Source organism: Malus sylvestris, chromosome 6 (assembly GCF_916048215.2).
Source record: "Malus sylvestris chromosome 6, drMalSylv7.2, whole genome shotgun sequence".
Classification (NCBI taxonomy): Eukaryota; Viridiplantae; Streptophyta; class Magnoliopsida; order Rosales; family Rosaceae; genus Malus; species Malus sylvestris.
This window is the reverse complement of record NC_062265.1, coordinates 6989390-7014026: the sequence shown is the minus strand read 5'-3', so window position 1 is coordinate 7014026 and position 24637 is coordinate 6989390. Positions and strand designations below refer to the sequence as shown.

At 35.7% G+C, this 24637-nt stretch overlaps 2 protein-coding genes across 2 annotated transcripts; both read left to right on the top strand.

The window, feature by feature from the left end:
- The first annotated feature begins 7370 nt into the window (after positions 1-7370).
- On the top strand, positions 7371-9938 carry LOC126625415 (increased DNA methylation 1-like). The gene is made up of 8 exons (XM_050294516.1): positions 7371-8117; positions 8201-8300; positions 8420-8499; positions 8671-8909; positions 9059-9145; positions 9275-9374; positions 9516-9714; positions 9829-9938. The coding sequence occupies exons 1-8, from the start codon at positions 7371-7373 to the stop codon at positions 9936-9938; spliced, it is 1662 nt and encodes a 553-aa protein (XP_050150473.1).
- Positions 9939-11426: 1488 nt separating this feature from the next.
- LOC126625414 (uncharacterized) lies at positions 11427-20607 on the top strand. Its single transcript, XM_050294515.1, has 3 exons — positions 11427-11492; positions 11807-12167; positions 20459-20607. The coding sequence occupies exons 1-3, from the start codon at positions 11427-11429 to the stop codon at positions 20605-20607; spliced, it is 576 nt and encodes a 191-aa protein (XP_050150472.1).
- The last annotated feature ends 4030 nt before the right edge of the window (positions 20608-24637 follow it).

Sequence of the window (24637 nt, the reverse complement as noted above, 5' to 3'; positions counted from 1 at the left end):
CTTTGATTTAGGGCCAATGAGTTGTCTCTCAACTGGGAATACACCACATATGGCCAACCTGAAGCTTGGTGATTGAGTAGTTTACTTGCTTTGGCACGACCTTTTGGAACACTTAGGTCGAAGAATGATGCTACAACGCATCTTCTTACCCGAAATAAGGATCTTGTGCCTACAAGCACACTTTTCCAAGCCTCCTCATTAGGGAAATTGATTTTCTATATCATCTCTCTCAAAGATACGAAATCACCATTTTTCATAGTGGATTCAAGGGAATATATGTGGACTAATCCAACCAAAATGCGGACCATATAAATACTTATGATTTTGGTTGATGAATCGACAAACTGGTCACATGTTTGTCCACACACATTGCTGCTAAACCTCATGGCCGATTAAGGGTTCACCACCCTACTTATCCCTTAAAATCCGGGAGACTAGATAATGTTGGAGAGTTTATATCGACATTTTTTCGATAAAGTATTGCATGTGTTTTGAGTTTATAATTAAATATCAAATTCCCATGTTCACCCCAAATAGCCTCGCTTAGTGATCATAAAGCACAATTTAAACGATTGCCCGGATTTTGCTAAACGTACCAAGTTATGTTTTTACCTAGGGCTATGCAATCTTGTACGCAGTTATGTTGGTCCGCCTTGAGGTTCATTGCCACCCAACCTATATGACGTTACAGTTGTTTACTGGGTACAAACCTGACGATTTTCGTATTTATGCATTTGGGTGTGCATTCCATGTGCTAAGTTACACTGCCGCAACGTACCAACATGGGTCCTTAAAGAAAGATGTGTATCTTTTGTCGATTATGATTTTCCTTCACACTAGCTCTTTTCAAGCCTTTGCATGCGATATATTTACCACTCATTTGCGGGTTGTCACTTTAATGAGATAGTCTTCCCACCGTTAAGAGGAGATAAGAACGTCAATGTTCCTGTAGAATGGTGCGAATTTGCGTGAACGTTGCCCATTATGTCTCATCTAGATCCCCATACCGCACAAGTATCATGAGCAAGTGCGATGAATTCTAGCTTTCAAAATGTTGCTCAAGACGCATTCTTTTGATCTAGTTGAAGTGAAAAATCATATACCAACTACTAACATGCTTGCAAGGATAGACGTACTCAACGGACGTCGAGTCAACATCCTTAGAGGGTGTGCCGCCCCTGTTGGACGGTCTGGTATACCGGCGGATAGCCAATCAATCTCTCTTGGCCTGGAGCACGACATATCATTCAGTTAGTAGGATTCACTTCCCTAGAAGAGGAAGACATGGCACAACAATGAATCCATACTCAATCACTATCTCAAAGCATTTCCATCTCATGAGATTAATCCGGATTACTCCCAAGACTTGAAGTTCTTGGTCCAGTATACTAGTTTGGATGAGCTAAATGGAATTGAAATGAGATTACCATCGATGATGTTTTCACTTATATGGTAGTTATCGACATAAATGAAAAGCGATGATATCGAACTGTGTTCTGTTGATTAAGTGACAATGTAGAACTGATTGGACAACTAAAATAACAATCCAGGTTAAATTTCTTACCAAAATGTGCTTTGGACTTGTCGTTCCTACATTGCCCAAGGTAACCATGTTGTGTTACAAGTGGGAAATGAAGCGTTACGAGATGAATGAAATAATGCGATATGATGCACTCCTTACCAAAGTGTGTTTTGGACTTGTCGTTCCAACACTGCCCAAGGTAACCATGTTGTATTACAAGTGGGAAAGGAAACGTTATGAAATGAATGAAATAATGCAACATGATGCACTCCTTACGGTGCAAGTTTTCTCTCAAAACGTCATGTGATTGATAGCAGCATTATGAAATATGGTTAGTGTTTTCTCAATGGGGATATAGATATGGAGATTTACATGTAAGTTCCCGAAGAATTACATGGACCAATTCAAATAGTTCCAAAATCACGGAATACCCTCTTAACTTATTTGAGGTGTTCACTACAATTTGACGGAAGTGGTATACCCGTCTAAGTGATTATTTGATTAGTCAATGATGAATTATGCCTTTGCGTTTTAAACTATGAAGTCTTATTCCAAATTGCTAGAGTTACAGTTTATGTTGTCGACATGCACCTCACTAAGACTCTAGAAAAGCTTGAGAAAACTGCCTTGCACCTGAAGATGAAATTTAAGATGAATGATCTTAGGAAAACTCGTTTATGCCTTGACCCGAAGTTCAAGCGTTATTTTGATGGTACCTTGGTCTACCAGTCAAACTACACCCCGAAGGTGTCACATTTGAGTATACATTTGATCGTCCATACGTTATATGCAAATGAGACCCTTGAAGAGGTTATGGAATCCGAAATTCCATATCTAAGTTCAACTTTGCGCTTCGTTGTACTTAGCTCATTATATTTAGACATGACATCTCTTTCGTTGTTGATCTATTATTAAAGATGCAGCACTGCACCTACACGCAACCACTGAATTGGTATTAAAGACTACCTTGAAGGTACTACGAATTTGGGCAAATCCCAACGCATCTCAGCAGATCCAACCCTTTTGATCCTCGAAATGATGATTGCCTTGCTTATTATGCTGACGCAAGTTACTTATCAAACCCACACAAGGAAAAATCCCCAAATGGTTATGTCTTTACCATTAAGGGATATTGCAATATCTTGGAAGTCCACGATATGACCTTAGTTGTGAAATCTTTGAATTGTTCCAAGATTCACCTTACTTCACTACGCCACAAGTGAGACATGGTTAGAAGTTCTTGTTGAGCATATTCGAAATACTTTCTGTGTATTCATCCATTGTTGAGTCCCGACGACGATCCATGAAGATTATGCCGTATGTATCATTCGACCAAGCCATGATACATCAACAAAGTCAACGCCAAGACATATTACGTCCACATCTACATCAGCAACGCATCAGGAGATTGAAGTTATGCAAGCCAATCCCAGACAACCTTGTCAACCTCTACACGACGCCACTATCGAAGTCAACCTTCCAGAAGCTTGTCCAAGGAATTGGTATGCCTAACTATCATATGCAATGTTTGTAGTTCTCGTTTAGAAGTTATGTCAAACTCAGGGGAGTATCCAGAAGTATACTCACTTGATCTTAATGTACTCTTTTTCCCTACGATTAGGAGCATTTTTCCCACTGGGTTTTTGCTACCTAACTAGGTTTTAACGAGGCACCCATCCTGGGCTGATCATACCCTTGTGAGCTCTTCTACTTGCGTCCAAAAGACGTATAGTTTTGACTTAATGCAACTTCTCACTTTTCTCCTTAGGTTATGGGTTTTTCTCCCACCTTGGGTTTTACCATAGCAAGGTTTTGTGAGCTTTACTTTTTATGCATTCTTTCATTGATTTAAGACTCGCATTTGCTTATTGTGCCGAAGACTTCATCAACTATACCTGCTTCATCACTGAAGACTTGATGCACCATTTACTTGAGTATTTACACACTCAAAGGGGAGTGTTGCAATCCTATTAGAGTAAGAATGTGATTGTGTAAATCCTAGTAGATATGAGAATGCATATTATATTCCTATTAGGAGTAGATTACCTATTAAATGCTGTAATCCTAAAGGGTAAGGAATTAACCTTCCCTACTATTATGAATAAAGGCACAATGGGGTGGAATAACACACACCCACAATTACACATCTCTCTCTTCTCTCTACTATTGCCACACCTTTCCCTCTCTCTATGGCCTCCATAATTGTTCAGTAAATTATGACTACAACATAAACCTATTTATTCCTCTTTTACACCCTACTTATCATTATTTTATCTTGAAATTCCGAATGTGTTCAACAATTCTCTTTCTACACCCAACAAGAACAAAAAAATTAAATAAATAATCCAACAATAGGTAACTCCGGCCACCACATCTCTCCAAACCCCAACAACCCCAATCTCTACCCCCTCCCAACCGCCCACCGCCCACAACAATTTAAAAATTAGGAGAACCTTATCCCCCTAACAACCCACCATTAAAAAGACTCAAAAGAAACTCATGCAGAGATGGGGTGCCCGAAGTTGTTTGGGTTTGGAGAGATGGGGTGGCCAAAGTTTCTTAATGCATGAGTTTTATTTTTTATTTTTTGTTTTTTTTTTTATTTTGGGTGTAGAAAGAGAATAAGTGTGCACATTCTAAATTTCAAGATAAAAAAAAATTAATTGGATGTAGAAAGAATATAAATGGATTTGAATAAAATTTTCCTTAGAAGAATTAACGGTTACTTTCGACTATGGCATGCTTTTTGTGAGATTCCATTAGTTACAACTCAGCAACAAAGAAGTGAACCGTTATGTGTAAGAAAGTATCTGGTTACTACTATGTGTTTAAAATTCAAGTAAGTCGTTTTAATTTGTTTAAACAATTTAATTTTTTATTATTTGTTGTGTGTCTACATGATATCCATTTGTCATCCACCTATGCATCTACGACGCAACGCTTTGTGAAAAAATGGAAACACGAGGAAGGCTATGTTATGTGAAAAAAACCTCGGGGCAATAGAATGTGTTTCATGATTTTTTTAATTCATTGTAATAACGGTCCCTAATTTTTTTTTTTTTGAATTTCACTGTAGTCCCTAATTTTATTTCGAATTTATTGGTCCTTACACTTTCATTTTTTCCAAGTCTTTAAAATGCGACATTTACCAGGCTCTAGTTGCATGCAATTTCGTAGTTTGGCCGAGTTTTTATTCAGATTTGAAATTTACGGCTTAATTTCTCTGTATTCCATAATTCTGAATAAATAGTACATACAATCCTTGTTACAAAAGGAAACAAAGTAAAGGACACAATATCCTTCCTAAAACATGACTCTAATAGTTACAAGATATTTACACTCATTTTCTCCTAAATATTGACTTATTCCAATAAATTTAGTTTTTATTTTATTTCCTTTAGAAATTTCCATCGCATATTCAAATCTGAAATTTTGAAATCGAGATGTTTAGGATGTCCTAACTATATGTTTTAGACGAGCTGACGACTACAGGGGAAGCGGCTGATTGCAGTCCCTACTGGTGCAGGTCTCCCCGTTCCGTCGAACTTTAGTAATTATCATTGCTTCACATTTGAAACGCCGGTAAGAAAGAGATCAGAGGATCTTGAGTAACGTCTTTTTTTGAGCTATTTTAGGTAATGCTTTCTACCTTTTACATTTTGATTTTTCATAGACCTAAGAAGATTCAAGATTGATTTACTTCATTGTTCCCCTTGTTGTCTCGTGAATTTAGATTTTCATGATTAAAGCAAAAATCTCACAAATAAAAGTTTTGATTTTATTTTAGACATGATCTATGATAAGTGTTAGTGGTAAAATCGTTAAACAAATTTCCTTGATTTTTGTTATTATATATAATATATATATTTTGCTTCGGTCATATTATTTTTTTTTAATTTTATATTTTTAGAGGGAGGAAAATTGGTGGGGATGGAACCCACACTAGAGTGCATAACCACAAAATTTATTTTAATTTTATAATTTTTTTTGAACAAATTTGATTTTATAGTTTCAGTATATATCTTAATATTTGGGGTAAATCGTCAAAATAGTCCCTAAGATTTGCATAACTCATCACTTTGGTCCCTAAGATTCCAAATCGATAAAAGTGGTCCCTGAGATTGTCCACCATCTATCGTTTTGGTCATTCCGTTAAAAACTCCGTTAAGTGTCCCGGAGCTTTTGGCTGGAAGTTTGAGTAATTTTCAAAGCTTCGTAACTCAATCGTTTCTTAACCAAATTCGACCCATAATATATCAAAATGAAGATAGGAAAGTGTAAAATAAGATTATACTTATTTCAAAGCCCAATGGTTGCCGGAGTTGTCGGAAAATAGCCTCAAGGTTGACTGGTTCGAGTGAAAACTTGAAAACTCGCCAGAAACTGAGTACACTTTAAATGTTCATAAATTTGAGGCTATTTTTCACTCGGACTAGTCAACTTTGAGGCTATTTTCCGGCGAGTTTTCAAGTTTTCACTTGAACCAGTCAACTTTAAGGCTATTTTCCGGCCATCTCCGGTAACCATTGGGCTTTGAAATAAGTATAATCTTATTTTACACTTTCCTATCTTCATTTTAATATATTATGGGTCGAATTTGGTTAAGAAACGATTGAGTTACGAAGTTTTGAAAATTGCCCAAACTTCCGGCCAAGAGCTCCAAGACACTTAACAGAGGTTTTAACGGAAGGACCAAAATGATGGATGGTGGACAAACTCAGGGACCACTTTTATTGATTTGGAATCTCAGGGACCAAAGTGAGAGTTATGCAAATCTCAAGGACCATTTTGGCGATTTACCCTAATATTTGTTTTCCATTTGGTCTTAAGGACTTAACAGTCGATATCAATTTTTGGGAGGGAAAAATGAAATATTAGATATTTTTAGGGAGTGGTTATTGGAACTAAAGAAATGATATATACTGCACAAAAATGGTGGTTAACAGTCAAAAGTTTCTTAGTGCATAAGTGATGATTTTGCTTTCGCTATTCTCCACTGTGATGTGATTATGGATTAGATTGACCTTCATCAACATCCGAATCTGCTTAATTTTGTTTCCATACCATACTCAGGAATTGGATTTAAATTTGGCAATCTATATATCATATATGTTAAATGGTTGACAGGGGATTGGATATATTGGATAATTAAGTACTTTTGATCTGTATTTTGATTGTTAATCGATCATTTATCGGATATGGATCACACTGTCGAATTAATATACTTTTTCAGTCTAGTACGTTCCTAGTTGTGAAGCATGTACTTCTCACTCTTTAGCTAAATTTGCTCTGATCATATCTGTTTCGTTTGTAACTTGGATGGAGGTGGCGGCTCCTCCTCTACTTCAAGGCTGCTTACACTGGTGAAAATCCTTTGCCAGTAGATCATCATAAGTTTGAGTTGATAACAACAACACAGCCTTATCCCACTAAGTGGGGTTGCTTGTATGAATCCTAGAACACCACTAAGCTCGGTTTTGCAACAAGTCGTCATCTGTTAACTCCAAATACTCCATGTCATAATACAATTAAGCAGTCTTTTAATAGTAGATAGAGAGGAGGGGGGGGGGGTGTTTGTAACTGTCCAGTCCTGTGTAACTTATGACAGTTACTCAAACTATACCTGTTCAAAGCTAGCTGTTGAGTTTTATGCTTATTCAATTACATAAGTGTGATTTGTGGATAAAAACGGAGTCCATTAATAGGAATGGAAACAAATAAAAATCAACCTGCAGATTATATGGCTATCTATGCATATATTTCTTTCATTGTTACTTTCTTTCTTAAGCTTTTCTTTTCTTTCCTCCAGACCAAAATTACAAAGGGGGAATATTGCTGGTCTAAAACAATGGTGTACAAGCTGAGAGAGAGAAAAGAAAATTTGGTCTATCCGAGTTTCTGCAGCAGCTCAGAGTCGGAATATGAAACTGGAGCAGATATTTCTGATGACCCTGAGTACACAAGAAAGCCCTCAAGTGCTAGAAGATATCCAACCGATGTTCAACAAATGGCGGAAATGGCCAGGCTCGCTGCAAGCTCAACTGGGAATTTACAGTTGCGTAGGCTAAAACAAAGTCGCCCTCGAAAGAGTAGTATGCCTAGGACAAAAGCACGAGCTCAATCTTCAAATAGAGATCGTGCTGGATCATCAAGACACAGGAGAGATAATTTTGAGGATAAGAGAACTATTTTATCATGGTTGATTGACCTACATATGATTGCGGATAATTCACCAGTCTTCTATACGGGTCAGACAGAGTTGATTGGATTCATAACAAGGGCTGGTATTTTGTGCACTTGCTGCTACAAAATTGTTACGGTGTGGGATTTTGAGGTACATGCTAAAAGTGACTTGAGAAGGCCTTACGAACACATGCTGGTCAAGAGCAATGGAAAATCCCTCCAACAATGCTTGAAGGAGGCATGGCTAGAACACATTGAATCTGCACCACAATTTGGATTCAATCATATCAAGCACCGAACAAAAGCAGCAGACCAAAACGATGATTCATGTATGATATGCGCAGATGGAGGAGATTTGATGTGCTGTGAAAAATGTCCATCGGCGTGCCATCCCTCATGCATGAACATGGAGGTGAGAGACTTTTATTATATCTTTTCATCAATGTTTTACAACCAAGGTTCTATTTTACAATTTCCCTAACTTTTTAATTGCAGAGTGTTCCCGAAGGAGCATGGTTTTGTCCCTACTGCATCTGCGAACATTGTGAAACTGATGACGGGAAGTTCCTCATATGTTCACTGTGTGAGAAGAAATGTAAGTTTATACTTCCTGACTGTCATATAATTTGTTTCTTAGCTTTTGCATTTGTGTATCTTTCAAAATGAGAGACAATTTATAGCCATTACTTTAACAATAATTAACTTTTATGCTAGTTCATTGGAATTGCTCTTTGCCAAATGAAATAGATCTCAATCGCTCAAGTTCATCATTTTGTGGTGAGAGCTGCAGTGAGGTACGCACATTAGTATATTTTAGATACCGGAAACTTTCTCACTCGTAATTTTGTTTGAGAATTATGTTTAATCTATTAATGTCTATGAACAAGTGCAACAATTGCAAAGCAAGTGCATGCTGAGAGTTATTCTTTTATCAAATTTTGTGTGTAAATGATCATGTGTAACAGATTTTTCATAAATTGGAGTTGATAGCTGGGATCAAGAATCATTTGGACGAGGGATATTCTTGGACGCTTCTGAAGAGAGAAGATATAAGTTTGGGAGGTCCTACTGAAAGTTTGCACAAAAAATTAGAATGCAATTCCAAGATTGCAGTAGCAGGGATTCTTATGGACCAATGCTTTGAGACCATAATCGACCGCTATACTAGAACCAATGTGGTTCAGAGTGTAATATACAGTCGGGGGTAAGCACAAAAGTTCTTAATCATCTCATTCTTTTGGTTCCTTTTTTCAAGTCATTGGGTAAGAAGTATGAATATTCATTTACCATCACCTCATGACTAAATTCAAGATGCTATAGATGGTTTGCCTGTAAAATCCTTTCTTTTCTCAGGTCCAATTTGAGTCGAATAAATTTCCAAGGTTTTTATACTGCTATCCTGGAGAAGGATGATGAAATCGTCTCTGCAGCATCTATAAGGTACTATTCATGCATGTGTGACGAAGATGCATATATACACACGCATATGTATATATATTAACTCATAGTTTTACATGATTTTGAACAAGAACATCATCTTTACTTTCACATTACATTATGTTTCTACAGAATACATGGAAAGAAGATGGCAGAGATGCCCTTTGTGGCAACCCAAACGAAGTATAGGCAACAAGGAGCGCTTCGGAAGCTTCTAGTCTGTATTGAATCTGTAAGTGGTTTCACAAGTAGATAGATATACAAGTTCCTTACATCTTGACGTTGTGATTATATGTTAGTTAACCTTCCTTTCCTTGGTGACCGTCATGGACCTAGTTTTCTGAAGCAAACCTCATACCGATTTTATTTTCAGGCCCTTTCCTCTTTAAAGGTGGAAAACCTGGTCATTCCGGCTTCTACAGAAGTAGTTGATATGTGGACTAAAAAATTTAATTTTTGCCACGTAGAGAGTTCCCTGCAGAAGAAAATAGTCTCTGAGAACACATTGATGTTTCCGAAGGCTGTCAGGCTACAGAAAAGCTTGTTGGATGCTCAGGAAGCAGATACTGCAGGTCTCTCGATCTCTCATACATACACACACATCCACACAAACAGACATTCAAAGTAATTTGCTGTATAAAGTAATGAAGTTCATCCTATAACCTGCTCTTGCTTTTCTTTTGCAGCCATGGAAGTTGATGTAGTTCAAAATGAGCACCATCAACATAGATATGAAAGGCCGCCTTTCATTGACTTAAATCAGGACCCTTCAGAAGAGGATATTGATGCATCATAAACCAAGCATTTAATGTAATTTAGACATGCGAACTGCATTGCATGTATATTCTTTCTGTAATTTCTGTCTTATATGAAGCTTTGTCAAGCATGCAAATAAGTTTGAAATCATTTATCGTACAAGCCCAGAAAATAAATGGGGATTTAATCCCATTTAAGTACAGAATGAGTCATTAGCACAATACCTGCGTAAAATATGTTCCCTTGTGTTGGATTGACGAATTTAGTAAAGTGGGGTTACTGGTGGATTTAGCCACAGTGGCCATGGTGATTGAAAGTATATGATTGCGTCTCTGATATTGAGTTGAAAATCAGAGTACAAAAAAACAAAGGAACAAACAAACTATGAAATTACAGAGAAAGTCAATGGGAGGTGTTAAGACTTTGGGCGTTAGGATTGAGTTTGGTGGGATTGGGATTCGAGAATAGGAGATGTAATTGAGTTTGGGATTTGCTGCAACCTGTGGCCTCTTTTTTTATTTTATTTTATTTTATTTTATTTTTATTTTTATTTAAGCTACTGCTTGTCTTTTTATTAATTTGTTGAAACGTTGGCATTGTTATGAATGCCCACACACACATTGTCAATACCCTTACAAATTGAAATAGACTTTGGAAACAAGATGATTGTTTTTCAAAACAAACGATGTAAATTTCAAACTGTAAGAACCTGTTTGTATGGAGCCGCTCTATAAATAGAGCGCTCCGACTGCAGTTAAATGAGATAGAGAGAATACTGAGAAAAAAGGAAAGATTAATAACTTCAATATCTATTCCTCCCTCTTTTATTTGTCATCCTCTTGTGCTATAGCTTCAATGTGATATTTTACACCTGTTTCGTTCCTGTCACTAGTAAAGATTATCTCTCTAACTTTTACATATTTATAACACGTTATTAGCACGAGTCTCTAAAACCTAACCATTTTCTCATTTCTCTTCATCGAACAAAAGAAAGGAAAAAATGTTTCCTCTAAGGTTTTTACTGTTCATCTTATTCCTCTGCCTCAACTGCGCGATATACCCTTGCGACGAGCTGTTTGCTCCATGCCTGCTTCTAGTTCTCAACCTAACAGTTATCATCGCCTATCTTGGACTACAGATCTAATTTTACTGCAATTTTAGGTGGTGCGGTATAATCGCCCACCCTACCCTGCATATTTAAATTTGCCTGCTGTTTAATTTCATTGCAATTTTAGGTGGTGCGGTATAATCGCCTACCTTGCTATGCGTATTAAAATTTTTCCTGCTACTGGAGTGGTGCAGAATAATCGCCCATTCTATGTTATATTATTTCAATGAGAATGGTGCGGTACAATCGCCCTCCTCATTCATCTTGAAAATCTCGAACTTGAAGTTTCGAGTGCTTATCATTTTGGCCTGAAGATCAAAATGAAAAATTTGTAAAAACCAAAAATTCTAACACTATATTCCTCTAGGAATACATATTATTGCAAGTTCTTACACATCTCATTTTCTTTCAGAAAAGAAAATGGCGAACTTTGCGAAGCTTGATTTTGCTGCCATAGACACTACTGGGAAGAAGTACCTTACCTGGGTACTGGATACAAAGATCCATCTGGAAGCAGGGAATCTTGGAGATACCATCAGGGAAGAGAACAGCTCATCCTCTCAAGATCGGGCAAAGGCCATGATCTTTATTTGTCGCCATCTTGACGAGGGACTAAAGAGCGAGTACTTAGCGGTTGAAGATCCGTTAGCCCTCTGGAAGGCATTGAGAAACAGATACAATCACCAGACAATGATGATTCTTCCAAGGGCTTACTATGAGTGGACTCCCTAAGGATCTAGGATTTCAAGTCAGTGGCAGAGTACAATTCTGCGTTGTTTAGAATTACATATCAATTGAAGCTTTGTGGGGATACTATTACTGAGGAAGATTTGCTGGAAAAGACTTTCAGCACATTTCATGCCTCTAACGTGCTCCTGCAACAGCAGTATAGAGCACGAGGCTTCACTGAATACAACCAGCTGATATCTGTGCTCTTGGTAGCTGAACAAAACAATAAGCTCTTGGTGAAAAATCATCAGTCCCGACCTACTGGATCTGCACCATTCCCAAAAGTGAATGCTGTTTCCCTCGAAGTGAACACCACATCCTTTGGTGGTGATAATCGTAAACGAGGACATGGTCACAAGCAAGGTCGGTGGAATAGAAAAGGTAAGAACCATGGTGATCAGTTTCACATCCAGGTTCCAATGCATAATTCAGGTCAGAGTTTTAAAAATGTGAATCGCCACAAAGACAAAGCCACATGAACAATGCTCCCAAGAACTCTGAAGGAGCCTGCCATAGGTGTGGTGGCAATGGGCATTGGGCACGTACTTGTCGTACCCCAAAACATCTAGTGGATCTATATCAAGCCTCCCTTAAGGAGAAGGGTGTCGAGACTAATTTTCTCGGCCAGGCTAAACCAATGGATGTACCTGATCCAAAGTGTGACTTATCAGGGCAGTTGAACACAACTCACCTAGATGTTTCGGAATTCATTGTGGAAAGGGGGAATGAAGTGTATCGGTCCGACTGAATCATTTATGTTTGATGTACTTTTATTATGCTAAACTTGTAGTTTAAAACTAGCATTTCAGATTCAATAAAAGTGGCATGTAAATTTCCTATTATAACTTGCTTCTAACTCTGATTCCCTTACTCAGAGAACATGGATAAAAATTATGGTCATTCTCAAAACATGAGAAATGGCGAAGATATTTGTCTTGTAGACTGCGCAACTACGCATACAATACTTCGAGATCGAAAGTATTTCTCAAGATTGATTCTTACAAAAGTAAGGGTGACAACAATATCAGGGCCTTCAGATGTAATTGAAGGCTCATGGAAAGCCCAGATTATGTTACCAAATGGAACAATATTGTCTATACAGAATGCGTTTTACGCTACTTGATCTACTTGAAATTTGTTAAGTTTCAAATACATGCGTTTAAATGGATACCACATTGAAACGAAAAGTGTAGAAAATGTGAAGTATCTATGCATTACCTCCAATGATACCTAGAAGCATATATTGGAGAAGTTGCATGGTTTGTCGAGTGGATTGTATTATACATACATAAAGACAGTTGAATCACATATTGTCATAAACCAGAAGTTCATTGATTCAAAAGTTTACATGCTTTGGCATGACCGTCTGAGTCATCCAGGATCTACCATGATGCGTAGGATCATTACCAACTCTAATAGACATCCATTATTGAGCAGACACATTGCTATCTTAAATGATAACCCTTGCAAGGCTTGTTCTCGAAGGAAGTTGGTAATTAGATCATCACAACTAAAGGTTAATGCTGAATCCCCATCATTTCTACAAAGAATTAAAGGGGATATTTGTGGGCCTATTCAACCATCATGTGGACCATTTCGATATTTTATGGTTTTGGTTAATGCATCTACCCGATGGTCACATGTTTGTCTCTTGTCTACTTGAAATGTAGCTTTTGCGAGACTTCTTGCTCATATAATTAAATTACGAGCACAGTTCCCATATTACCCCATTAAGTCAATCCGACTTGATAACACTTGTGAATTTACGTCTTAAACTTTTGATGATTATTGCATGACATTGTGCATTGATGTTGAACACCCTGTTCCTTATGTCCATACTCAAAATGGCCTAGCAGAAGCATTGATCAAGCGACTTCAGTTAATAGCTCGCACTCTGCTTATGAAAACAAAATTGTCAATTTCTGCATAGGGACATGCCATCTTACATGCTGCATCATTGGTTCGATTGAGACCTATAGCCAACCACCAATACTCCTCAGTACAACTTGTGTTTGGGCATCAGCTAAACATTTCACATTTACGAGTTTTTTGTGCTGCTTATGTGCCTATTGCACCCTCGCAACGCACTAAAATGGGACTTTAGCGTAGACTGGGAATTTATGTGGGTTTTGATTCACTATCTATCATTAGATATTTGGAACCCTTGACAAGTGATATGTTTACAGCTCGTTTTGCTAATTGTCACTTTGATGAGACCGTCTTCCCGTCGTTAAGGGGAGAAAAAACCGTTCCAAAGAACGGAAAGAGCTGACATGGGTTGTTCCCACCTTGTCTCATTTTGATCCACATAGCACTCAATGTGAAAATGAAGTGAAAAAGATTGTTCATCTTCAAAGCATTGCCAATCAAATGCTAGATGCATTAATGATGTTATGAAAGTGACAAAATCACATATACCAGCTGCAAATGCACTTGCAAGAATTGTTGTCCCTGTTGGACAAAGTAAAGTGGCAGCAAACGATTTATCTGGTGCACGCCTGAAACGTGGTAGGCCCCCAGCAAAAGATTCAGCCCCTCGAAAGAGAAAGACAAGGCACAACTAAATCCAAATGAAATCATTCAGGAAGAGAGAATGAATGACAAATCTACAATTCATGATTCTGGACTTCCAGAAAAAGAAAATGTCCTTGATGAGACACATGTCCCTGAAGAGATAGCAGTACATGAAAACAAAGAAATCTCCATAAATTATGCATGTACTAATGAATTGTGGTATCGGAATGAAATAATCATCGACGATATGTTCGCATTCGCAGTAGTCATTGAAATCATATTAAGTGATGATATTGAGCCCCGCTCTGTTGATGAATGTAAACAAAGACAAGATTGACCTAAGTGGAAAGATGCAATCCAGGCAAAATTAAATTCCTTGGAAAGGCGAAATGTTTTTGGACCAGTAGTCCAAACCCCGCCTAGTGTAAACCCCGTGGGTTACAAATGGGTATTCACAAGGAAACGCAATGAGAAAAACGAGATTGCAAAATATAAAGCATGACTCATTGCACAAGGTTTTTCGCAAAAACCTAGAATTGATTATGAGGAGACATACTCTCCTGTAATGGACGCAATTATGTTCCGTTACTTAATAAGTTTAATGGTTTTAGAAAAACTTGACATGCGACTTATGGATGTCATCACCGCGTATCCATATGGAGAATTAGATATTGACATATATATGAAAGTCCCAGAAGGACTTAAGTCGCCTGAAACAACTAACAAATCATAAGGTATGCTCTCGATCAAACTAAGGCGATCATTGTATGGGCTGAAACAATCTCGACGAATGTGGTATAATCGTCTCAATGAGTATTTGATCAAAGAAGGGTATATCAACAATGTTATTTGCCCTTGTGTGTTCATTAAGAAATCCAAATCTGGATTTGCTATAATGGCAGTATATGTCGATGATATGAACCTAGTTGGAACCTCTGAAAAGCGAATTTGAAATGAAGGACCTTGGAAAAACGAAATTTTGTCTCGGCCTACAGATCGAGCATTGTGCTAGTGGAATTTTGGTCGACCAATCAACTTACATTGAAAAAATCCTGAAGCGATTTGGTATGGACAAGGCTTATCCACTTAGCACGCCAATGGTCATTCATTATCTGGACATTAAGAAAGATCCATTACGTCTAAAAGAAAATGATGAACTGGTCCTTGGTCCAGAAGTACCATATCCGAGTGCAATAGGTGCTTTGTTGTATTTAGCACAATGTACTAGACCAGATATAGCTTTTTTAGTCAACTTGTTAGTAAGGTATAGCTCTGCTCCAACAATTCGTCATTGGAAGGGTGTCAAAGATGTATTGTGATACCTTCGTGGGACAACAGATATGGGTCTCTTCTACTTAGAGAAATCCACAAATGACTAGAGCCTTGTTGGATATGCATATGCTGGTTTTCTCTCTAATCCGCATAAAGCCCGCTCACAAACTGGATATGTGTTCAAGAATGGAGATACAACAATCTCATGGCGCTCCACAAAGAAAACACTAGTTGCTACATCTTCAAATACTTCAGAAATACTTGCTTTACATGAAGCAAGTCGTGAATGTTCTTAGTTAAGATCAATGATCCATCATATCTGGAATTCATGTGGTCTAACTTCGAAGACAGACAATCCAACTGTTATTCATGAAGATAATGCAACATGTGTTGCCCAAATGAAGGAAGTATTCATCAAGGGCTATAAAACTAAACACACATCTCCAAAGTTTTTCAGTGCACATGAGCTTCAGAAGGCTAAAGTTATTGAAGTCAGACAAATCCGTTCTAATGAAAATCTGGCAGATTTGTTCACCAAATCTCTACCAAAGTGCACGTTTCAGAAGTTAGTGCAAAGTATCGGATTACGTCGACTTACCCTAAATTTGGAGAATGCGGAATCAGGGGGAGATATATATCAGGGGGAGCATCCATGATACATGCATGTTGTACTCTTTTTCCTTCGATTAGGATTTTTCCCATTGGGTTTTTTATATCAAGGTTTTAACGAGGCAACATAAGCATATTTAACACTATATCAACAATCCAGGAAAAGTTGTACTCTTTTTCCTTCGCTATGGTTTTTTCCCACTGGGTTTTTCCAAGCAAGGTTTTAACGAGGCAACTCATGTTGATATATGGGTATCCAAGGGGGAGTGTTGAAAACATTGGCATTGTTATGAATGCCCACACACACATTGTCAATACCCTTGCAAATTGAAATAGACTTTGGAAACAAAAGGATTGTTTTTCAAAACATGCAATGTAAATTTCAAACTGTAAGAACTTGTTTGTATGGAGCCGCTCTATAAATAAAGCGCTCCGACTGCAGTTAATGAGATAGAGAGAATACTGAGAAAAAAAAGGAAAGATTAATAACTTCAGTATCTATTCCTCCCTCTTTTATTTGTCATCCTCTTGTGCTATAGCTTCAGTGTGATATTTTACACCTACTTCGTTCCTGTGTCTAATAAATGTTATCTATCTAACTTTTACATATTTATAACACAATTTTTTTTATAAAATAACCTAACCAAAAATTACGTTGCCCCATGTAATCTTTAAAAATAATAATAATAAGAAGGACAACTCCTTGCCGGATCATTTTCCCAGGGATCCTCGCCGGATCCTTTTCCTAGGGATCCTAGGGATTTCGTGATCGTGACCATTCATCGTACATCGTACGGTCAGAAATCATTTTAAATTAAATATAAATAGTACCTAATAAAAACTGACCGTATGATGTATGATGAACAGTTACGATCAAGGGATCTCTAGGATCCCTAGGAAAAGGATCCGGTGAGGATCCCTTTCCATTAATTAAGTACAGACAACTTGAAATTGAACATAGAAAATATATAATACACAATGCAATTCAAATTCTTATTAGTGCAATATTTTGCTTAATGTCAATTTTGCTTAAAGTCGATTTTTCATCCCACGCAAAAGGTTATTTTTGAAATAATGATATATTTTACACACTTATTCACGAGATTTGGATTTAAGATCTCTTGTGTGAAGAAGAATATCACTAGATTGTAGTCCTAAGAGACTAATTCCATTAAGGGTATATTATTTTATAAAGTTTATATGTTGCATTGACTATTTGTTGATTTGGAGTTTGTAGAAGTTGCAAACGTAACTTTTATGTTTCTTATCAAGCTTGTGTACTTGTGTATATTATATTAGCCGATATTTCGACCTGTATCAATATATCTATCAGTACCTTTTTTAAGTTTGGACTAACCGAAACTTATATCCTTAATCATGACTCTCACCCATGTAATTTTATATGGAAATTAATAGGTAAGAAAATAATTCATTGTACCTTACCATTCCTATATAAAAACAAAAATGAAGAACTCGTTGCAACTTACCAAATGCTTTCCATTTAGGATTTAAAATAAAACGGTAAACCCATGATGCAAGAATATACGATACCTATGATTAGACTTGGCAAACGGATCGTGTCTGTCGTGTTCGTGTCGTTTTCGTGTAACACATGTTATCTTAACGGGTTGTGTCATGTCACACCCATTATCTTAAAGGGTCCTAACAGGTCGGGTTACTTTACCCACCCGTTAAGAAAAAAATATTTTTTTCTTCTTAAATTTGCACATACCACACATTGCCACATAAATATTACATCAAAACACTAAAACACATTTGTCATTTAAGTACTACATCTACATTTGAAAATAAGAGCCTAATAAACAAACATCCATACACTACTAATCTATTACAAAATATTAAATGTGCAAGGATATGCAAAATGAAAGAGTTTTTGTTTTCAAGGTTATGAAGCATTTCTCAAAAGTTTAAACCTTGCCAATGGAACTCAAACCTTGCATGTTATTCCTTTTACAAAATCCTCAATTTTCATCGATCATCATGACATAAGATTATGTGGTATCCACTAGTGTAAATATTTTAAATTGAAGATCAAATTCATTCATTGTATTCATATATGGTCAAGGAGTGTAGCTGTAAAAAATCATCAAAATCGGAGTTAAAATAACCGTTAAATCGTGATTTTTCGTTGATAACCATCGAAAAGTTTTATCCCGTTACTTGATCTCTAAATGTTTGTATTTTACAATTTTTGGCGTATGAGATCTTGAAGCATATACAAACAAGTTTGATAGTAGGATCATTGAAATTAGTTTCGTAAAATGCGTATCTCATCAAAACAATAGATTCACTAACACTTAAGAGTTTATTTATACTTTTCATTAAGTACAATATAAGATTTTGTGATATCCACTAGTGTAAATATTTTAAATTGAAGATCAAATTCATTCATTGTATTCATATAGGGTGAAGGAGTGTAGCTATAAAAAAATCATCAAAATCGGAGTTAAAATAATCGTTAAATTGTGATTTTTCGTTGATAACCGTCGAAAATTTTTGTCCCGTTACTTGATCTCTGAATGTTTGTTTTTTGCAATTTTTGGCGTATGCGATCTCGAAGTATATACAAACATGTTTGACAATTAGATTGTTGAAGCTAGTTTCGTAGAATGCATATCCCATCAAAACAATAGATTCACTAACACTTAAGAGTTTATTCATACTTTCATTAAGTATAACATAAGCTTTTGTGGTATTCACTAGTGTAAATATTTTAACTTGAAGATTGAGTTCATTCATTGTATTCATTTAGGTCAAGGAGTGTAGCTGTAAAAAATCATCAAAATCGAAGTTAAAATAAACGTTATATCGTGATTTTTCGTTGATAACCGTCTAAACGTTTTGTCCCGTTACTTGATCTCTGAATAGTTGGTTTTTTCAATTTTTGGCGTATACGATCTCGAAGTATATACAAACTTCTTTGATGGTTGGATCGTAGTTTCATAGAATGCGTATCCCATCCAAAACAATAGATTCACTAACACTTCAGAGTTTTTTCATACTTTTATTAAGTATAACATAAGATTTTGTGGTATCCACTAGTGTAAATATTTTAAATTGAAGATCGAGTTCATTTATTGTATTCATATAAGGTCAAGGAGTGTAGCTATAAAAAATCATCAAAATCGGAGTTAAAATAACAATTAAATCGTGACTTTTCGTTGATAACCGTCGAAAAGTTTTGTTCCATTACTTGATCTCTGAGTGTGTTTTTTTTTTGCGATTTTTAGCGTATGCGATCTTGAAGCATATACAAACATATTTGACGGTTGGATGGTTGAAATTAGTTTCGTAGAATACGTATCCCATTAAGTATAACATAAGATTTTATGGTATCCACTAGTGTAAGTATTTTAAATTGAAGATCAAGTTCATTCATTATACTCGTATAGGGTCAAGGAGTGTAGCTGTAAAAAATCATCAAAATTGGAGTTAAAATGACCATTAAACCGTGATTTTTCGTTGGTAACCGTAAAAAAGTTTTGTCCCGTTACTTGAACTCTGAATGTTTATTTTTTGCTAATTTTGTTGCATGCGATCTTGAACTATATACATACAAGCTTGACGGTTGGATCATTGAAATTAGTTTCGTAGAATACGTATCTCATCAAAACGATTGATTCACTAACACTTAGGGTGCGTTTGTTGCATCGGACTATCTCGGACTGGATTAGCTTCAGGGACTAAGTTGGATTGGCTTAGACTAGACTGAGCTGGACTAACTTAGTGAAGCGTTTGGTGCAGTGTTGGACTAAAAAGCAGAATAATTAATAAACTATAATATTATATTAATTAATGCATAAATAGTAATATTTTATATTATTTAATATTTATATAATAATATTTTATGTTTTTTAATGCATATTTATTCCTCTTTTACTTTACTCCAAACAGGCTGCCCCTCCAGAACCATCTTCTTTTTTCTTCTACCTCTGGCTCCAGCCCCATTTCTTCTTTCCTCCATCTTTTTCCTGCAAAACGCAGGTGTAAAGTTCATCGCAAATCCTTCAAAACAAGCTCATCCTCTTCACCCTCTTACCGCTGTTAAGAATTTCCACCTTCCTTATTTTTTTTTTCCAAAAATTTTCGGATCTCTCTCCTTCCTCTGATACATGCGTTGGCTTCTCCGCCTACAAAGTCATCTCATAATTTTCTGGCAATGGGTGGATTTTGAATTTTGGGTTGGATTTTGTAGTTATTTTTTCGCGTTTTTTTTTTTTTATAAAATTTTTGTGGTTGGATTTTGAGGTTTGGGCAGTAGGTGGAGCTTTGTTTCAGATCTGAGCTGTGATTAAAGGGTGTTGCAGAGGAAGAGGCAGAGGCGAGGAAGAGGCAGATGAGAGGACGAGATGAAGAGGTAGATGGGAGGACAAAGCGGAAGAGGCAGATTTTGCAGGATCTGGGTTTGAAATGGGTTGTGGGACGTGAGGAAGAGACAGATGGGAGGACAAAATGAGTAGGAGTGAAGCGTAGTAGTGTGGTCTTAGCAGTCCGCCCAATTTCGAGGGGTCTCATTAAGACCCTCTAGCGAACTTGTTAGTCGGACTAAGTCGGAGCGAGTCTCATTAAACGTTGTCTCGTGTGAAAAAAAACACCTGATTACAGTCCAGTCTAGTCCAAGGATGTTTAGCGAAGCCAAACAAACGAGCCCTTAGAGTTTATTTATACTTTCATTAAGTATGACATAAGATTTTGTGGTATCTACTAGTGTAAATATCTTAAATTGAAGATTGAATTCATTCATTGTATTCATATAGGGTCAAGGAGTGTAGCGGTAAAAAAATCATCAAATTCGGAGTTAAAATAACCATTCAATCGTGATTTTGGTTGATAACCGTCGAAATTTTTTGTCCCTTTACTTGATCTTTGAATGTTTGTTTTTTGAAATTTTTAGCGTATGTGATCTTAACGTATATACAAACATGTTTGATGGTTTGATCGTTGAAACTAGTTTGGTAGAATGTGTATCCCATCAGAAAAATAGATTAACAAACACTTAAGAGTTTATTAATACTTTTATTCAGTATAACATAAGATTTTGTGGTATCCACTACTGTAAATATCTTAAATTGAAGATCGATTTCATTCATTGTATTCATATAGGGTCAAGGAGTGTAGCTATAAAAAAATCATAAAATTCGCAGTTAAAATAATCGTTAAATTGTGATTTTTCGTTGATAATCGTCAAAAAGTTTTGTCTAATTACTTGATCTTTGAATGTTTCTGTTTTTGTAATTTTTGGCATATGCGATCTCGAAGTATATACAAACATGTTTGACAGTTGGATCGATGAAATTAGTTTCGTAGAATACGTATCCCATCAGAACAATAGATTCACTAACACTTCAGAGTTTATTCATATTTTCATTAAGTATAACATAAGATTTTGTGGTATCCACTAGTGTAAATATCTTAAATTGAAGATTGAGTTCATTCATTGTATTCATATAGGGTCAAGAAGTGCAGCTGTAAAAAATCATCAAAATCGCAGTTAAAATAACCGTTAAATTGTGATTTTTCATTGATAACCGTCAAAACATTTGTTTCGTTACTTGATCTCTCAATGTTTGTTTTTTGAAAATTTTGGCGTATGCGATCTTGAAGTATATACAAACATGTTTGATGTGTATCCCATCAGAACAATAGATTAACTAACACTTAAGAGTTTATTAATATTTTCATTAAGTATAACATAAGATTTTGTGGTATCCACTAGTGTAAATATTTTAAATTGAAGATCGAGTTCTTTCATTGTATTCGTATAGGGTCAAGGAGTGTAGCTGTAAACAATCTTCAAAATCAAAGTTAAAATAACCGTTAAATTATGATTTTTTGTTGATAACAGTTGAAAAGTTTTGTCCCGTTACTTGATCTCTGAATGTTTTTTTTTTGCGATTTTTAGCGTATGCGATCTCGAAGGATATATAAACAAGTTTGACGGTTGGATCATTAAATTAGTTTCGTAGAATGCTTATCCCATCAAAACGATAGATTTACTAATATTTAAGAGTTTATTCATACTTTCATTAAAACAAAAGATTTTGCGGTATCCACCAGTGTAAATATTTTAATTGAAGATCGAGTTCATTCATTGTATTCGTATAGGGTGAAGAAAAATCATCAAAATCAGAGTTAAATTAACCGTTAAATCGTGATTTTTCGTTGATAACCGTCGAAAAGTTTTGTTCCATTACTTGATCTCTGAATGTTTGTTTTTTGCAATTATTGGTGTATGTGATCTCGAAGTATATACAAACATATTTGATGGTCGGATTATTGAAACTAGTTTCGTAGAATGCGTATCCCATCAAAACAATAGATTCACTAACACTTAAAAGTTTATTCATACTTTCATTAAGTATAACATAAGATTTTGTGGTATCCACTTGTGTCAATATTTTAAATTGAAGATCGAGTTCATTCATTGTATTCGTATAGGGTCAAGGAGTGTAGTTGTAAAAAATCATCAAAATCGGAGTTAAAATAACCGTTAAATTGTGATTTTTCGTTGATAACTGTAAAAAAGTTTTGTTTTGTTACTTGATTTTTGAATGCTTTTTTTTTGCGATCTTGAAGCATATAAAAACCAGTTTGACAATTGGATCCTTGAAATTAGTTTCGTAGAATGCATATCCCAACAAAACGATAGATTAACTAACACTTACGAGTTTATTTATACTTTCATGAAGTATGACATAAGATTTTGTGGTATCCACTAGTGCAAATATTGTAAATTGATGATCGAATTCATTCATTTTATTCATATTGGGTCAAGGAGTGTAGCTGTAAAAAATCATCAAAATTGGAGTTAAAATGATCATTAAATCGTGATTTTTTGTTGATAATTGTCTAAAAGTTTTGTCCCGTTAGTTGATCTTTGAATGTTTGTTTTTTGTGATTTTTGGCGTATGCGATCTTGAATCATATACAAACAAGTTTGACGATTGGATCATTGAAATTAGTTTCATAGAATGCGTATCCCATCAAAACGATACATTCACTAACACTTATAGTTTATTTATACTTTCATTAAGTATAACATAAGATTTTGTGGTATCCACTAGTGTAAATTTTTTAAATTGAAGATCGAGTTCATTCATTGTATTCATATAGGGTCAACGAGTGTAGCTGTAAGAAATCATCAAAATCGGAGTTCAAATAACCGTTAAATAGTGATTTTTCGTTGATAGCCGTGGAAAAGTTTTGTTCCATTACTTGATCATTGAATGCTTGTTTTTTTTTTCAATTTTTGGTATATGCGATATCGAAGTATATAGACACATGTTTGACGGTTGGATCGTTAAAATTAGTTTTGTAGAATGCGTATCCCATGAAAACAATAGATTCACTTATACTTAAGAGTTTATTCATACTTTCATTAAGTATGACATAAGATTTTGTGGTATCCACTAGTGTAAATATTTTAAATTGAAGATTGAGTTGATTCATTGTATTCTTATTGGGTCGAGGAGTGTAATTGTAAAAAATCATCAGAATCAGAGTTAAAATGACCGTTAAATCGTGATTTTTCGTTGATAACAGTCGAAAAGTTTTGTCCCGTTAATTGATCTCTAAATGTTTTTTTTTTTTGCGATTTTTTGCTAATGCGATCTCGAAGCATATTCAAACAAGTTTGATGGTTGGATCGTTAAAATTAGTTTTGTAGAATTCGTATCCCATCAAGTTCAATGGTATATATATATATATATATATATGAATGGTATTCATATTTATTTTGTACGTATAACACTTAAGAAATTTAATGGTATGCATATTTAAGTCGATCCAATGGTCACCAATTTTTAATATTTAATTTAATATATATGAATATATAATTATTATAGTTTTTAGGTGGCTAAAATTGTTAAATTAATATATATAATTATTATAGTATTTTTTTAGGGTTATAAAATTAATATTTTGCTTATCGTGTATCGTGTTACCCACGTGTATACTCGAACCAACTCGTTATCTTAACATGTGTTTATCGAGTTACCTGATAACAACTCGATTTGTTATCGTGTCGAACCAAACACCTGTTATTTTCGTGTTGTGTCGTGTCGGGTTATCGGGCTGTGTCAAGAATTGCCAGGCTTAGCTGTGATATTGTTGGGAAAAAAAAAATTAAGTAATTACCATATAACTTTGACTTTCTTTTTTGTAAACAAATAAGATGCGTTCTCCTTGCTGGTCCCGATATTAGGTTATGCAGTCTCGTGCACACCTTATCTGTAGCTAACAAGATCTAACCTCATATGGAAAACTAACCAAAACACCCTCAAGGGTTTCATTTTAATCATAAGGACAAAACAATTCAATAATACCCAAAATGAGCATGTAAAAGAAGACAAGGATAAAGTATTTTAAGGGAAAGAGCATTTCAGGGATATCACATGCAAATGTTGGGCACCAGGAGACAAACCATGCAGCAAATTCACATGCAAAAGGAGACAAGGAAGTTCACATGCAAACCAAAAATCAGGCCA

Coding starts and splice junctions, on each gene's coding strand:
- LOC126625415 (XM_050294516.1), top strand. CDS start 7,371: ATGGTGTACAAGCTGAGAGAGAGAAAAGAAAATTTGGTCTATCCGAGT. Junction 8,301..8,419: donor TTCACTGTGTGAGAAGAAAT/GTAAGTTTATAC, acceptor CTTTTATGCTAG/TTCATTGGAATTGCTCTTTG. Junction 9,715..9,828: donor TCAGGAAGCAGATACTGCAG/GTCTCTCGATCT, acceptor TTTCTTTTGCAG/CCATGGAAGTTGATGTAGTT.
- LOC126625414 (XM_050294515.1), top strand. CDS start 11,427: ATGGCGAACTTTGCGAAGCTTGATTTTGCTGCCATAGACACTACTGGG. Junction 11,493..11,806: donor GGAAGAAGTACCTTACCTGG/GTACTGGATACA, acceptor TATCAATTGAAG/CTTTGTGGGGATACTATTAC. Junction 12,168..20,458: donor GGTTCCAATGCATAATTCAG/GTCAGAGTTTTA, acceptor AGGGTGTTGCAG/AGGAAGAGGCAGAGGCGAGG.